This window comes from Pipistrellus hanaki (assembly GCF_964339955.1).
Source record: "Pipistrellus hanaki genome assembly, chromosome: 7".
Lineage (NCBI taxonomy): Eukaryota > Metazoa > Chordata > Mammalia > Chiroptera > Vespertilionidae > Pipistrellus > Pipistrellus hanaki.
This window is the reverse complement of record NC_140509.1, coordinates 21,506,626-21,523,301: the sequence shown is the minus strand read 5'-3', so window position 1 is coordinate 21,523,301 and position 16,676 is coordinate 21,506,626. Positions and strand designations below refer to the sequence as shown.

General features: G+C 34.0%; 1 protein-coding gene across 1 annotated transcript in view; it reads right to left on the bottom strand.

Moving 5' to 3' along the window:
* Positions 1-16,676, bottom strand: part of HCRTR2 (hypocretin receptor 2) — a gene marked incomplete at both ends in the record, with an annotated part of 93,070 nt that overhangs the window by 4,878 nt on the left and 71,516 nt on the right. The window contains one exon of the mRNA XM_084890871.1: positions 9,866-9,981. Within this exon, the coding sequence (XP_084746997.1) occupies positions 9,866-9,981 (116 nt within the window). The remainder of the gene's footprint in view (positions 1-9,865; positions 9,982-16,676) is intronic.

The window sequence follows — 16,676 nt, the reverse complement described above, 5'->3', positions numbered from 1 at the left end:
CGCCCGCCCTCCCCCTCCCCCCCCCCCACCCCAAATAGGGGGCATGCAGGAGGCAGATGAGTGGATTAGTGATTCTCTCTCATCATTGATGTTTCTATCTCTACCTCTCCCTTCCACTCTGAAACCAATAAAAATATATTTTTTTAAAAAGAAAACCAGCTACCAAGCTATAAAAAATAGAAATTTTAAATGCATATTACTAAAAGGATCTAATCTAAAAATGCTACATATTATATAATTCAATTATGATACACCTTGGAAAAGATAAAACTATGAATACACTAGAATGGTCAGTGATTGGCTAAAGGAAGGAGGGATGAATAGGCAAGTATAAAGGGTTTTTAAGAAAATATTCTGTATGATGCCATCATAATGGATACATGCCATTATATAGTATACAATGTATTTGGATACAGTGTCCAAACCCATAGAATGTACAGCATCAAAAGAGAATCTTGAGGTAAACTATAGACTTTGGGTGGTTATGATGGGCCAATGCAGGTTCATCAATTGTAACCACTCCTCTGGGGGATTTTGATAATGGGGAAGCTGTGCCTAAGTGGAACTGGGACAAGTAGGAATTCCCAGTATCTTCTAGACAACTTTGCTGTGAGCCAAAATTGCTCTAAACAAAATAAAAACAAAATTAAAGCAAACACTTAATTTTTTAAAAAGAGGGAGATGAAAACTGTGTTAAACAGTAAAGGGATGACAACCCCATTATCTTCCTAGGAATCCTGGTTCAGCATAGATACCTAAGTTTAAAGAGAAGAAAAAATGCAGGTAACTGCATTCGAGCCACCTGAATGAATTTTCTATGTATCACTACTGCCATCTGCTGCCAGCTGGAGAGAGAGGACTTAACTACCTTTTGCTTTTTATTGGGGTTTTCAGCTTCTCAAGTTTGGCCAATGCAAACCTTTGAATGAAGGGAATTTAAAAAAAAAAAAATTCTTTGTTGCTTACTATGTATTATTATGAAATTACTTGAAGCCAGTTTTATGGTCTGGCACTTTAACATGCACACAAAAACACTGAGAATCCCTTGTGGTCTTACATTAACATTTCAAATACCTGGAATTTGTAAAGACAGTTATACAACTTGTACTTTTCCATTTCTTTTCAAAGTTACTTGATAAAAGCAGGGGTCCCTCCAAGTATAATATTTTCTTAATTATAAGCTCATGGAGATTGATAGGGTTTAGTGAGCAAAACAATAAAATTCAGCATGTGTAATTTTTTAAAAAAAGAAAATGTGTCAGCAAGCACACCATAAGGCCATCTTAGTTCTATTAAGATCATTCAGCTGTTGCTTTTATGTCTGTGCTGCAAACCCTGACAGATCAATGTGTCCCTGTGGCCTCTGCGAATGGATGTTGGATGGGTCTTGTTGCTTTATACATCACAAGATCCAACTGTGTTAGATAATTTCTAATTTGAGAAGAGACTTTTACCTTGAGGCTCACACAGATGAATGAATATGATGCTCCTTTTGGCCATAACTATTCTCTCTCAAAAGGAAGCAACAGTGGTTAATAGAAACCTGCCCTCAATTAGAAGGAAAAAAAAATGATTTATCTTCTGATTCTACCTATCTTGTCATGAAGACTGAGCTTTTCATATAGGTCCCCTCAAAATTCTTACCTTTGGCTGGCAGGAGGCAGGAGCTGAGAATCTTTCCTATTCTGTGAGTCTCTTTTTAAATAGACATTATAATTGAGGAGAAGCTGCAATGGAAAGTTCCAGAAGACCTTTAGTATGAATAGCTCCATAAATGTCTGCTAAATGGCCTTGAACTGTTTTCTAAATGATCTCTGAGAGATCTGTGGAACCTTAGCAGTTGTATTGAATGCTCCCCTGAAGGAGAGATTCAGCAGTCTGCATCAGATGAGTTCTGCAATCATCAGAAAGTGTCCTCGTAAAGGGGATCTGTCCCAGGGAGCATGGCTCTGGTCCCTGTCACCAGAAAAAACTACAAAAAGATGTGGTAACATCTCCTCTTGTTTCTTGGCGAATTTAGCTAATGGTTTGTCATTATCTCTGATCTTTTTAAAAAAAAAAAAAAAAACTTCCAGTTTTATTGATTTATTTTTGCTTTTATTTTTAATAAAGTATGCTTATTTATTTAGGTGCAGTTGTTATACAATATATATAAGGTGCACAGCATGGCGATTCAACATTTATAGACCTTACCGTGTGATCACCACAATAAGTCTAGTAACCAGCTGTTACCATGTCGTTACCACAGCATTGCTGACTATACTCCCCTCCACCTTTTTCACCCATCCCTCCGCCCCACTCTCCTCTGGCAGCCATCAGTTTTTTTTTCTTTTCTTTTTTAATGTTCATTTCCTTTCTGTTGACTTCATTGCGGTGACATTAGTTAGTAAAATTATGTAGGTCTCAGATGTACAATTGTATAATACATCATCTGTATATTGTATGCTCATTACCCCAAGTCAAGTCTCCTTCCATCACAATTTATCCCTATTCCCTCCACCACCTCCCACCCCCTCCACAATCACCACTCATCTTCTGACTAGTGTTTCTACCTACTGCTGAAAAGGGGGAATTAAAATGTTTAACTATTACTGTTGTCTGTGCCACTTTGAATGTTTTATTGTTTTTATTATACTTTATTTGCACTCTAATCTTTATCATTTACTCCCTACTACTGGCTTTCATTTTTAATATTTTTTTCTATTTATAATTTCTGAAGTAAGAATGTTATGTTCCTGATTTGAGATTTATTTTTTTTTTTTAATACAGCAAATTACAGTTGTAAATTTCCTTCCAAACACTTCTTTGGCTGCATTTCAAAGTTCTTTCTTTCATTTTTTTTTTTTTTTAATATGTCTTATTGAGTTTTTACAGAGAGGAAGAGAGAGGGATAGAGAGTTAGAAACATCGATGAGAGAGACATGATCGATCAGCTGCCTCTTGCACACCCCCTACTGGGGATGTGCCGGCAACCAAGGTACATGCCCTTGATGGAAATCAAACCTGGGACCTTTCAGTCTGCAGGCCGACGCTCTATCCACTGAGACAAACCGGTCCCGGCTTTGGCTGCATTTCATAAATTTTGGTGTATCGTGCTTTCTTTTTTGTTCATTTCAAAGTATTTTCTAATTTCTCTTGTGATTTCTTATTTTACTGATCAGTTATTTAAAAGTATAATGTTTAATTTCCATATATTTGTGAACTCCTCATTTTATTCCTATGGTTTATTTTTTGTATAAGTCCATGGTCATAGGATAATGTACTTTTTATTACTTTGATCATTTCATTAATGTACACTTTTATTATTTCAATCATTTTAAGTGACTTTAGGCTTCCTATGGCCTATCATATGGTCTGACCTGGAGAGGATTCTATAGGCTCTTGCGATTCCATGCACTACTGGGAAGAACATGTATTCTGATTTTTGAACAATTTGTTGCAGATATTTCTGTGTCCATCAGGTTGGTAGTTCTAAGTTGTCTGTGTCCTTATTGATCTTCTGACTAGTGTTTGTACCTACTGCTGAAAAAGGGGGATTAACATCGTTAACTATCATTGTTGAGTTGTCGGTTTCTCCCTCTAGTTCAGTAGTGCTTACTTCATGTGCTGTGGGTTTCAGCTCTTATATGTGCAGAGAAGTTTAAAATTTTTATATTTTCCTGATGGACTGACTTGTCATTATGAAATGTCCCTGTTTATTACAATAATTTTTGTTAAAGTCTCTTTTGTCTCATTAATATTATGGCTACTCTGGCTTTCTTTTGGTTACAATATTTTACATATAACCTATTTGTCTTTGAAGATGAGCTGTGTCTCTTATAGATAGCATAGATTTGGATCATGTTTTTTGTTTGTTTGTTTGTTTGGTTGGGTTTTTTTTGTTTGTTTGTTTGTTTGTTTTTTGTTTTGTTTTTTTGCTTGTTTCACATATCCTGCCAATTCTGGAGTGTTTGATTCATTTATATTTAATGTAATTATTAAGAAGATATACTTTACATCTGCCATTTTGCTATTTGTTCTCTCTGTATAGTATGTCTATTTTGGTCCTCTATTCTCCAATTGCTGCTTTATTTGTGTTAAGTAGACATTTTATAGTATAGCAATTTAATTATCTTATTGATTCTTTCTGTTTAGATTAATGCCAACATTTTTTCATCTACTTTTTTATTGTGGTTAAAACTACATAAAAAAAAAAACGTAAAATTTTACCATTTTATAAATAAGACTTAAAATATTATTCTTCAACTACAGTTGAAATACAACATTATTTTATTTTTAGGTGTATGACATTTTATTTTCAGTGATTGATGTTTATATACCTTTACCAAATGATCATTGCAATAAATAGTTATTATAAGATTACTGACTATATTTCCTGTGCTGTATATCTTCATTTACATTTTTATAACTTGATGTCTGTACTTCCTAATCTCTTTCACCATTTTCACTCATCCCCAAAATCATCCTCCATCTGGAGACCATCAATTTGTTCTCTGTGTCTATGAGTTTGCTTTTGTTTTATTTATTGTTTTTTAGATTCTAGTTAACATTGGTCTTAGTAATATTTTTTTGGATATGTCTCCTAGGGCAAACTCAACAGTAGCAAAAATAAACAAGTGGAACTACATCAAACTAAAAAGCTTTTGCACCAAAAAAGAAACTAACAACAATATACAAAAGCAACCCACTAAATGGGAAAATATATTTGTAAATGATATATCGGATAAGGGATTAATATAAAAAATATATAAATAACTCAGACAGCTCAACATCAACAAACAAGTGATTTAAAAATGGTTAGAGGGCATAGATCGACATATCTCCAGACAGCCAATAGACATGTGAAAAGATGCTCAACATCACTAATCATCAGGAAAATGCAAATAAAACCCACAGTGATATATCACCTCACATCTGTCTGAATGGCATCACTAATAAATCAATGAACAAGTGTTAGGGAAGATGTGGTAGAATAAGAACCCTACTACATTGTTTGTGAGATGGTAACTTGGTGCAGCCACTATGGAAAACAGTACGGAGGTTCCTCAAAAATTAAAAATGAAACTATCTTATGACCCAGAAATTCCACTTTAGTTATTTACCTGAAGAAATCCAAAACACTAATTCAAAGAGATACATTCACCCCTATGTACATTGAAACATTATTTACAATAGCTAAGATATGGAAGCAGTCTAGGTGTTCATCTATAGACAAATGGATAAAGAAGATTGGGTACATATGGACAATAGAATAGTATTCAGTCATAAAAAAGAATGAAATCTTGCCATTTGCAGCACACAGATGGACCTAGAGCATATAATGCTAAGTGAAATAAGGCAAAAACCGAAAAAGACAAATACCACAGATTAGTTCTAACTTTCAATAATTTGCAAAAAGTTTTCTCAAATATAGTTTCATTCCCTTTTTTCTTTGAATTATAACTGTTTAAAATACATTTTTATTGATTTTTGAAAGGAAGGGAGGGAGAGAGGGGGAGAGAGAGTGAGATATCAATGATGAGAGAGAATCACTGATTGTCTGTCCCCTGCCTGCCCCCAGGCATGTGCCCTGACCTAGAATTGAACCCTGACTTCCTGATAGGTCAAACCACTGAGCATCACCAGCCAGGCTGAATTACATCTTTATATATTGTAAGCTGAATCTTCAGAGTTTTATAATTATTGCTTTATGCTATTGTCTTTTCAAGTCAAATAGGAGAAAATAATCATAAACAAAATACATTTATACTCTCTTATTTACACACATAATTACATTTACTGATACTCTATTTCTATCTGTGGACTTGTGTTACTGTCTTTTCATTCTGCCTTTGCAATTAAAATTTCTTTCTATTTTGTCACACTAGATTGACTTGTCATCACATAATATTAATTACTGGTAAGCTCTCTTAAAAGAGTGTTGAAGAATAAAGGGAAGTAGAGACTGATAAAAGTTGAGAAGGGAAGGTCTTTCAAAATTGGAAAGAACTTTGAATGTTGAAATTTAGTGTATGACTCAAATATTTATCATATTTCATCTCCATTTCCATACAGAGTACTAGACACATAGTAGGTGCTTTTTAAATATTTGCAGGATAAATGAACATGAGTCCACATGTTGATTAAGATCAAAGTATTATAATATGTGAGGGCTAAAACTGGAAAGAATGATTATATGCACACAGGACCAAGTAGACTAAGATTAAGCAGGTCTTTAAAAAAGAGAAATTTTAATATAAAATAGTCTATAGAATTTCAAGACTGAGTGAGTTCAAGACTGTCAAAGAGAGAATTGAAGTCATTGATTGTAGCAAAACATTGGATAATTCTTTTAATGATGCTTAAAGGTCTTGAAAAAGTCAGACAAGGGACGCATTTTGGGTGCTAATAATCATACACTTATTAATTTTGATGTATGTAATAGATTCCATGCATCTTTGTAATATGATTAAATAGGATAGGCATTCATTGATGTCCCACTTTAGCCTATGGCACTCCACGCCTTGCAATGTTGTTTATAGACATTAACAGTTGGACTTTGATAGCTGCTCAAGCAGAATTCTATATAATCACTCACTTGTGGTTAATTTACTTTATTTTAGCTACTAAAGTGAACTCAGTTGGACTTGCCATATTCTATTCTGATATGTTTTGTAAATGTCTTTATTTTTACAACCCATGTGTTTTACTGTGAATCTTCTGAATCATGTGGATTGTACTAACCCATCAAAAGAGTGTAAGTAGATTATTTCTTACACTCCATCAAAAGAGTGTAAGTAGATTATTTCTAAACTTATAATCCAATTTTGAACTTATTTTAGAGCTTGAGAAATGGAGAACTATAAACTTAAACAACCAAGAAGTAAATTGGCTGGGTTTGGTAGTTATCTAATTATTCAACAGACTTTTTTTTTTTTTTAATACTTTCTTCAGACAAGGTACCATGATAATTGTTGGGGTTGCAGCTATGAACAACAAAGATTCAGGTATCCCCAAGTAGTTTTAAAGTTAGGTCAATCTGTAAATAAATGAATAAAACATAAGCACCTATTATATGTAATGCACACTAACCAGTAAAAAGATAGAACTAGGAAATTCTCTTAACACTGAATATCTAACATCTAAATCTCAGTCTAAATCTAAAATATTTTTATTCTTACGTGCTCAATAAGATTTTTCTTCTTTAAGAATATGTCCAAATTCTAATTTTCCTCTGAACCTATTTTAATGAATAACTTGACAATGGATTCCCCTTGTTTTCCTATATCTAACCATTTTTTAAACATTGTTTTACTCACTTTTTTTCCTCATAAACTATTTACTGAGCAACTGATATGGGCTAAGCATGTACTAATGAAGGATATAAGATGAAGGTGAGAGTATACTGTTTTCAATGTAGTAGAGTAAGGAAGATAGCCAAAAAAAGTCATTATAACGTTAGTTAAAAGTGCTACAAAAAGAAATCTAGTGAAGTAGTCATATAGTACATTAATTCAATTTATGCTTGTTATTTTAGAAATCCACATAACATTAGTTAAAAGTCTGCATAATAGCACATAGTATTCAAGTATTTTATTTATTTAACACTTCCCATATAGTAGGCACTTGAATTAATTAATCTATTAAATGTAACAAAACTTTGATGTAAATGCTATATAACCACACTATAAAAATGAAGAAAGAGAGGCATAGAAGTGGAAGTATATAATTAACAAAATTCATCTATCCACTAAGTTGAAGAGTCAGGATTGAAACTCGTATAGTCTGAACCTTGAGTCTATGTTTGACTTGTCGATCATTTCCAGTTATTCACTCCCCAGCTTCTAAGAAGATACCCATTGCCCTTTGTGAGTAAAGGGTACTTCCCTCCTTCATGGTCAAGCTTAACCACATGCCTTGTTTTGACTACTGAAAACTGGGGAGACATAACTTATGCCAGTTCAAAGCAAAATTTTGAGACATTACATATTTCTCCCAGCTTTCTCGCCCTTTTCCTCTGTCCCAGAATGGCATGTTCCAGGAAGTGATGGTCCTTCAGATTGTGTAGACAAGTGGAGCATAGTTTCTGCTCAACCTCACCACTGGCATGGAACACGAGTGAGACAAACTACTATCACAAGCCACATACTTGGGAGTTGTTTTTTACAGCTGAATAACCTAGCAAACACTGACTAATATGCCCCTGCTGGGCTGCTCACTTGGTTAGAGAATCTTCTCATAAGCCAAAAAGGCTTCGGGTTTGATTCCTGGTCAGGCCACATAGCTAGTTTGTAGATTCCATCCTGATTGGGGTGCAGATGGGAGGCAATCAATTGATTTTTTTTCTCACATTGATGCTTCTTTCTCTCTCCCCACTCCCACCCCTTCCTTTATTTCTAAACTCAATGAAAAAATACACTTGGGTGAGGATTAAAAAAGAGGGAAAAAAAAGAATCCTTATGCTTTGTGGTGATGGGTCTCTTAAAAAATAAATAAAAACTGACTAGTATGATAATAGTTATTAAGAAGTGGAGTATAACAGTAACAAACAGCCTAAAATATGTAGCATTGGCTTAGCCTAAAATATGTGGCATTGACTTTGTGGTCAGTGGAGAGTGTTGAGGAAACCATCATTAGAATTTGCAAAATCACCACCTACGTTTTATAGTGGCATGCATTTGCTAATTTATTTTAAAAGGTCGGAAACAGAATGATAATAAGTGTTGGTATTGGTTGCATTTATGATATCATAAAAGAAATGACTTCTTTGCAAAAATAGAGGAATAGAAAATTTGGAATTATGAGACATACAGAGCTGAAAAATGCAGCTGTTGCTCATATCCAACCACTAAAAGATGAACTTGAAAATTGCTTTGAATAACAGGGGATAAAGAAGACTCAAATTAAGACTCATCCTCAGACAAAAACCAAATAAAAGGTTTGTGAAATTATTTTAATGAATTGAAGTGGCCCAACAAATTATTTCAGTTGGATAAAATGTGTCAAAGTAAACAGACTAAAGGAATGGATTTTCACAAAGCCAGGTAAACTCAAAGTACTGGCAATACATTTAGAGACAGAGATACTGTAAGTTATGTCATTTAAATATAGAATTTACAAATAGAAGAGGCTGAGCTTTATTCTTTGTCTATACCTTTATAAACCACTATATGTGTTTTTTTGTGATATCCTACAAATCAAGGTTTACCTTAAGTGCTATCTGCTTTGACTTAGATTCCCTTCCACTAAGCCTTCCTCTGATTCCCTGTGCTTATATTTATTAAGGTAATGTTCATTCTGTATCTGAATGTCTCCCTTCTGTAGGCTATGAATTCATCAATGACATAGACATTTAACTTTTAATCAGATATGCATACAAAAAATACAATAAATGTTTGATGAATGAACCACCAAGTGATTTACTACATAAACTGGAAAAAGCAACATTACCAACAAATTTTAGTATTCCCAAATCAGCACTATCAACAGTTTCTAAAACACTGAATTCTGTTGGAATCTTCTACTGTTCTAAAAAAAAAAAAAATCTTTGAAGTTGGAGATTCAACCCATATAATAAAAATGCATCAGAAAAGTTTAATGGAATTTTAATTTTCTATTTCTTATAAAAAGTAAAATTTATAGTATCAGACCTAGACAAAAAAAAATCAAGTCAATTAATCACAGAGGTTTAAATTTAAAGTCATGAAGCAGTTCATAAAATACATTCTACAACTATCTCTCTAAAGAAATGCCTGGACACATTGCCAGGGCCAGAGAGCCTCAGTGTTTTAGGAAAATGTACAATCCTTTGCTAAGCATCCTCTCTTATATTTCATTTTTAAGCACATCCTGAAGAAAGCACAAGGACATTGTTTGAAATACATACCTGCCGGCACCAGAGTTTACGAAATATCTGCAGATAGGCCAACACCATGAGACACAGAGGTGCCATGTATGTCACCAGAAAGAAACAGATGTGATACATCTTGGGGTAAATATCACCTGGAATGAAAGTCAAAATAATAAAATCTTATAACTCATAGATATTTTAAAAGGTAACTTTGTTATATCATATTCTATATAATTTCACTGGCACATCTATATACAAAGGGGAAAAATAATTTACACTAACTACTTACATTTATTCAGTGTATGTATGTACAAAATGTGAATTTTTGATTTCATTTAATGACCCAGAGAGGAATAACAATTAGCTATTTCTTAATTTGTGCTGTCATAGTCTATCCAGTCAAGTGTTCATTTATTGAAAGCCCTTATTTGTTTTGATTACATGGAGCTAATTAATAAAAATTAAATTGGATTTTCCTACACTCACATTTACAAGAAGGGACATGGCTCAATCAAAACCTAATTACCAATGCTTTTGTTAAAATAGCAAGAAAATGTAAACTCAGTTGATTTCTTCTTATTAAAATATAAACTGTAACTTCAAATGTGGAAAAAATTGGAAAAATAAATACAGCAAACATTTGATAAATAGAACACATAGAAAATTAATTGTTAAGTATGTTGTGTGTATATTTATGTATATATGCATCTACTGTTAATAAAAATGAGATTTTTAAGAGACTTTTAAAGTTAGTATTTTTTAAGTGTTTTTAAAATATATTTTATTGATTTCAGACTGGAAGGAAGAGGGAGAAACATTGATGATGAGAATCATTCATGCCCCCCTCCTGCATGCCCCCATCAGGTACCCTGGCCATAAATTGAACCATGACTTCCTGGTTCATAGGTCGACACTCAACCTCTGAGCCATGCTGGTCAGGCAAAGTTAGTCTTTAAAATGACACAAGTATTGTCTTTTTTACAACTATCTCACTTATTAGTCACTAGAGGCCAGATGCATGAAATTCGTGCAAGAGTAAGCCTTCCTTCTTATGGCTGCCAGCACCAACTTAGCCTCTGGCACCTGGGACCCAGGCTTCCTGTGGTTGCCAGCAGGCACCTGGGACCTGGGCTTCCCTTGCAGCCCTGGCTTCATCTGAAAGGTCATCTGGAAGAACATCCGGTCTAATTAGCATATTATGCTTTTATTATTATAGATCATTATGGATAAGCATCTGTAGAAGTATAACTATTTCTTATCATTAATTTTTTAACACAGTAAATCTTATCTCAGATTAGGCATTTATTAAACAATCAATTAATAAATTAATGAATGGCATTGTGGCTTAACATTATTGCTATTATTATTATTATTATTATTATTATTATTACTACTAGAGGCCCAGTGCATGACATTCATGTATGATTAGAGTCCCTAGCGGCTGCTGGCTGCCAATTGGGGCCTCCCTTCCCTGGATGCTGGCTGCCGGCTGGGGCCTTCTTGTTTAACACCACCCCTGGTAGTAAGTGCACATCATAGTGAGCAGTCAAACTTCTGGTTGGTTAAATTCCTGAGGGAACACTTTGCATATTAGGTATATATATATATATATATATATATATATATATATATATATATACACACCCTCTCCACTCTGGGACCCTTCAAGGGATGTCCGACTGTCCGTTTAGGCCCAATCCCAGTAGGACATCCCTCTCATAATGCAGGACTGTTGGCTTCCAACTGCTCATCTCCCTGCCTTCCTGATTGCTCCTAACCGCTTCTGCCTGCCAGCCTGATCACTCCCTAACCACTCCCCTGCCAGCCTGTTTGCCCCCAACTTCCCTCCTCTGCTGGCCATCTTGTGTGTTGGAATGATGGTCAATTTGTATATTACTCTTTTATTATTGTATATAGGATACTAGAGGCCCAATGCACAAAGATTCATGCAAGAATGGGCCTTCCTTCCCCTGCCTGCCAGCACCACCTCGGCTCTGGCAGGAGCTGCCTTCCCACCTTCCCATGCTGCCCAGAGGCCTGGAGTGGCTGGAATGGTGCAGAACACCTATGTCATAGCCATGGTGATGATGCAAGTGTCCTGCCCTGCTCCTGGCTGTTCAGTGCCTGCATATGCAAATTAACCCACCATCTTTGTTGGAAAAATTTGCATGCCCACTCCTTATTGGCTGGTGGGTGTCTCGAAAGTACGGTCAATTAGCATGTTGCTCTTTTATTAGTGTATTTTTCTTGCTTTCCTAAAATAAATATATTACTGATATTTAAAAAATGCTTTAAAGGATATTTTTCTTACACTAGTATCTGAATATATTACTCTTATGTAAATGTAAAACAAAAACCAGAAAAGTATCCTGCATGGATTCCATAGACATTAAATGCAAAAATTAGAAATAATTCTAACTAAAAGCTAACAAAACAAAGGGTTTTTAAAATTAATTTCTAAAAATTACACAAGTCATTTTGTCTTTGATATTGACAATCAGTTGGTTCCATACTATCATTGAGGGATAATTCTATCACCACTGTGCATTTTATTATTTTCATTACTTCACAAAGGGCATATTGTATAGAAGCATGAAGACTCAGTTATGCCATCAAATGTTTTAAGGGCAATATATACTCAGGATCAATGAATAATAATTGTGATGATCACCATCCTAAAGATAACATTTACTGAGCAATCTTTCAATTCTTACTGAATATATTTTAGACATATCTTTAATTTGAATATCCTCCACTTGATTTCATAGCCTTATCTTCTAGAGTTGGTTGAGTTTAATATTCGCCTTAATCTTCTTTCTAAAACTCGGTCTTTTTTCTCTGATGGAAATATTTCCCTACCATAATCTTCAGAGGAGACAGCAAGGGGTGTGAAGGGGTCTAAGAGCGCAATGAGTCATTTTTAGCTTCTCTTTGGCCCAAGTGGCTTACACCTAGCTCATCAGTTTCCAACTCCCTTTCAAGCTTATCCTGTAAAACAGGCCAGTTCCATAAAAAGTGATGGAACCCAAGCAGCCTGCCTAGAGGAATAACAAACAGCCATTCCTTTTGAAGTGCCATAGCCCAGCAGCATTTGGTAAACCAATTTCCAAGAAGAGTGACTTCAGCACTTTCCAGGCACCTAAGTGGCTTTGAACTTTTGTTTGTTTTAAAAAAAGGTGTCACATGAGCTCCCCACATAAAGATATAGCTTTGAAGCTTGCATACCTGGGAGGCCTTGATGTCTGCATTAGACTTACTCAATTGAGTGAGTGGAGGAAGGTAGATTTTAATAAGCTTTTTTTTTTTTTTTTTTTTTTTTTTTTTTTACTGTAGCTATGGTTCCCATCACTGTGATAACAGTCTGAAGTTTAAAACAGATAGGAGAGAAAGCTCATTCAGAGGTTGGCACATTTATATAAATACTTGGGAAAATATGTAATTGGCTGGTAAATACATATTATGTTAATGAATACCCACACACAGAAAAGCTGATCAAGCAAAATTATACTTTCAGGCTGGGATAGTAGCTTGTTTTAATAAAGATATTATTATACATAATTGGGGTAACATGATATTCTTAAATTCCTCATTTCATGCTTAGAGTCTAAGCTGATCAGAAACCCAGAAATACCATGAAAATGTTAAGTTGTCTGTGTTGAAGTTGTCTTTGTAGTCTCTCTGTACTTGAGGAGCAACGTCTTAAATATGTTTTAAAACATTTATATACAACCTAGAATGTAACTACATGAAACTTGTCCCACTAAAGGATAATCTAAGTTAGATAACCTAAGCATTTTGAAGATTGACAACCTTAAAAATTGGTGTTTCTATTCAACTGATGAATAGGCATATCTGGATAAATTCTTGCATACATATTAAATGAACAAATAAGGAGCAAATGTGGGTATTTATTTCAGCTTTGAAATCAGAGATTAAAGAATACTATCATATATTAGACAAAACTTAATTTCTTTTTTTAGAGAGAGTAGAAGGGCGGGGGAGAGACAGAAACATATATTGGTTGCATTTGATAATTGAACCTGGGACCCTGCAATCTGGGGGCGGACACTCTCTCCACTGAGCAAGACTGGCTAAGGAAAACATAATTTCTCTCAGATGAGTTAATGTCCATTAGTGAGCCAACATGTTAATCTAATTATCTAAAAACTGTAAACATTTTCTACTTCATGGTATCCTATCAGGGATTTAATGGCAAGTAAATTAAAAATAATTTCACAAATATTTAATTTGAACCACCTTATCCAAGTTTATGGATCCATTAAAGTTCACCTGAATCTTTAATACATTTTAGTATCTTCTCCCTAATAAATATTGTAATAAATGTTCCTATTCATGCACATAATACACACATATTTATAGATTTTCAAAATCTCATAAAGACTAGATGCCATAATGAATTTGGCCGCAAAGAAGAGATCCATTATTATGTTTTTTCATACCCTTAAAGAACAATTTTGCAATAAAATCCAAAAGAGGAGAATTATATATTCCCAGTGTCCAGAACTATTTTGACAAATAGTGCCTGCTCATTAAACAGTGGATGATTGAATAATGAGACAATTATATCACTGTCTGAGTGCAAAAAGAAAGTTGCTTTCCTCCCCATAGGATCATCCTGTGAAATGATGTATTTATAAACCAATCAATCAAAAACATATGGGTATAATTCTGGAAGAATTTTTAAGTTTTAGAAATGTGAATTGATGTGACTGAGGCAAACAATGAACATATACAAATACATATTTTAAGATCATTAAGATAAATATTAACACATTTTATTTGTTTTTGAGTGTCAAGTGTGCCTACCAAAAGTTCTGATTTGTGGTCATTTTTTCTTCTTCTCATCAAGCCATAGGCAATAATGAATATAATGACTTCCATAAAATATCACATCTTTCTGGTAATATTTTCAGTATGACAGAGTTCTCAGTTATTTTGCACAATGAATGAGACAGCATTTTCCAAAGGTTATTTGATAGATATGAATCAAGAGACCACATTGTTTATTGTCTCTTTTCACACTGAATATTGGTTGTAAAACAATTATGATATCACCATCTGCTTTTATAACATTACTGATATAACTTAGGATAAAGAGGGGGAAAACACAGTTCACAACACATTTTTTAAAACTGTACAAAATGGTATTCAGATTTTAAAAATGTTTAAACTTTAGAGAGCTGACAATGTAAAATATAATTCCTATGATGTTTTTAAGGTTGAAAGTATCATACATGTATGTGAGTTATAACATTTTAAAGTTGAATATGGACTTATAAATAGCCTAAATTAGCAAAGCTCATGCTATGTAAAAATTATCATAAACTAAATGTTTAATGAGAAAAATAAAAACCTGCTTTGGATTCTTTCAGATTATTCTTGAAAAATTGTGATTAACAATTTCATTTAATATTGTCTCATTCATTGTGCAAATTAATTGAGAACTCTGTCATACTGAAAATATTGAATTTGTGGACCAGTCCCTCAGCCTAGCCTGAGGGATTGGGCTGAAACCAGCTCTTTGACATCCCCTGAGGGGTCCTGGATTGTGAGAAGAATCAGATCAGGCTGAAGGACCCTACTGGTGTATGACAGGGCCAGGGAGGGACACAGGAGGTTAGCCAGCCAGGGAGGGACTGCAGGAGAGCTCCAGGGGGTGTCTGGCCCATCTCCCTCAGTTCCAATCAGCTAGACCCCAGCAGCTAGTTAACCTACGGGTTGGAGAATCTGCCCCTGGTGGTCAATGCATGTCATAGCAACTGGTCAAATGGTAGACTGCCTGCCCCCTGGTGGTCAGTGCACATCATTACCAAGCGGTTGAGCGACCTTAGCATATCATTAATGTATTATGCTTTGATTGGTTGAATGGCCAACCAGACAACCAGACACTTAGCATATTAGGCTTTTATTATATCAAATTTAGAAAAGATATATATATTTTAGATTTTATTGTTTTTTTTTGAAGATGATCAAATTCAATTTGAGCCACTCAATTTTAGCCTTTATAATAATTTTCAGTAATTATGGACTAATATAAAATTACTTTTAAGTAATTTTCCTAAATGACTTCTAAGGCTGAGTTTAGATTTTTAGGTACTCAACAATAATTGCTTTTAAAAAAATATTTTTGAAAATGTCCCTGCTAGAGCAAGATAATAAAAATACTCAAGGTTGAAATATATATATATATAAAATATATATATATATATCTATATATGTGATATATATATATATATATATATATATATATATATTGCTCAAACATAATTAGAAGATGATGTGGTTATTAATTGTAACAACTGTCAGTATTCACTACCTTTGTATATTGTTTGTTAATGGGAATTAACATTATCTGGTTATTCATGGCAATATCAAAAAAGGAAAAGTTTATAAAAACTTTCTATAAACTTATAAATGAAACTCCTAAAATACTTTAGTAAAAATGTTATTAAATATTTGAATAGTAAGTGGGTGTTTTATCTACTTACCATTTCCATAAAATTTTAAAATCTCAACTTTAAACTGAAAGCTTAGATTTACAATTATCTGTTTGCTTCATGACCAAATAATTTATGGTTCAATTTCATCATGAATTAATTAAAGAATTCTGACCAAGAGATTTTTGGGATGTTTCCAAATATAACTCATTATAAAGGAATTGCATAAGAGACATATCACAATGGGGCCCAACCCACTTTCTATCCAAATACAATTCATTCATAAATCTACATAGCCTTACATTCCCTAAACTGTCAGTTGGGTCCCTCTTCCTTTCTTCTGCCCATTATGTAGGTTTCCTTGCTTCCTGGGACATCTTTTTACCTCT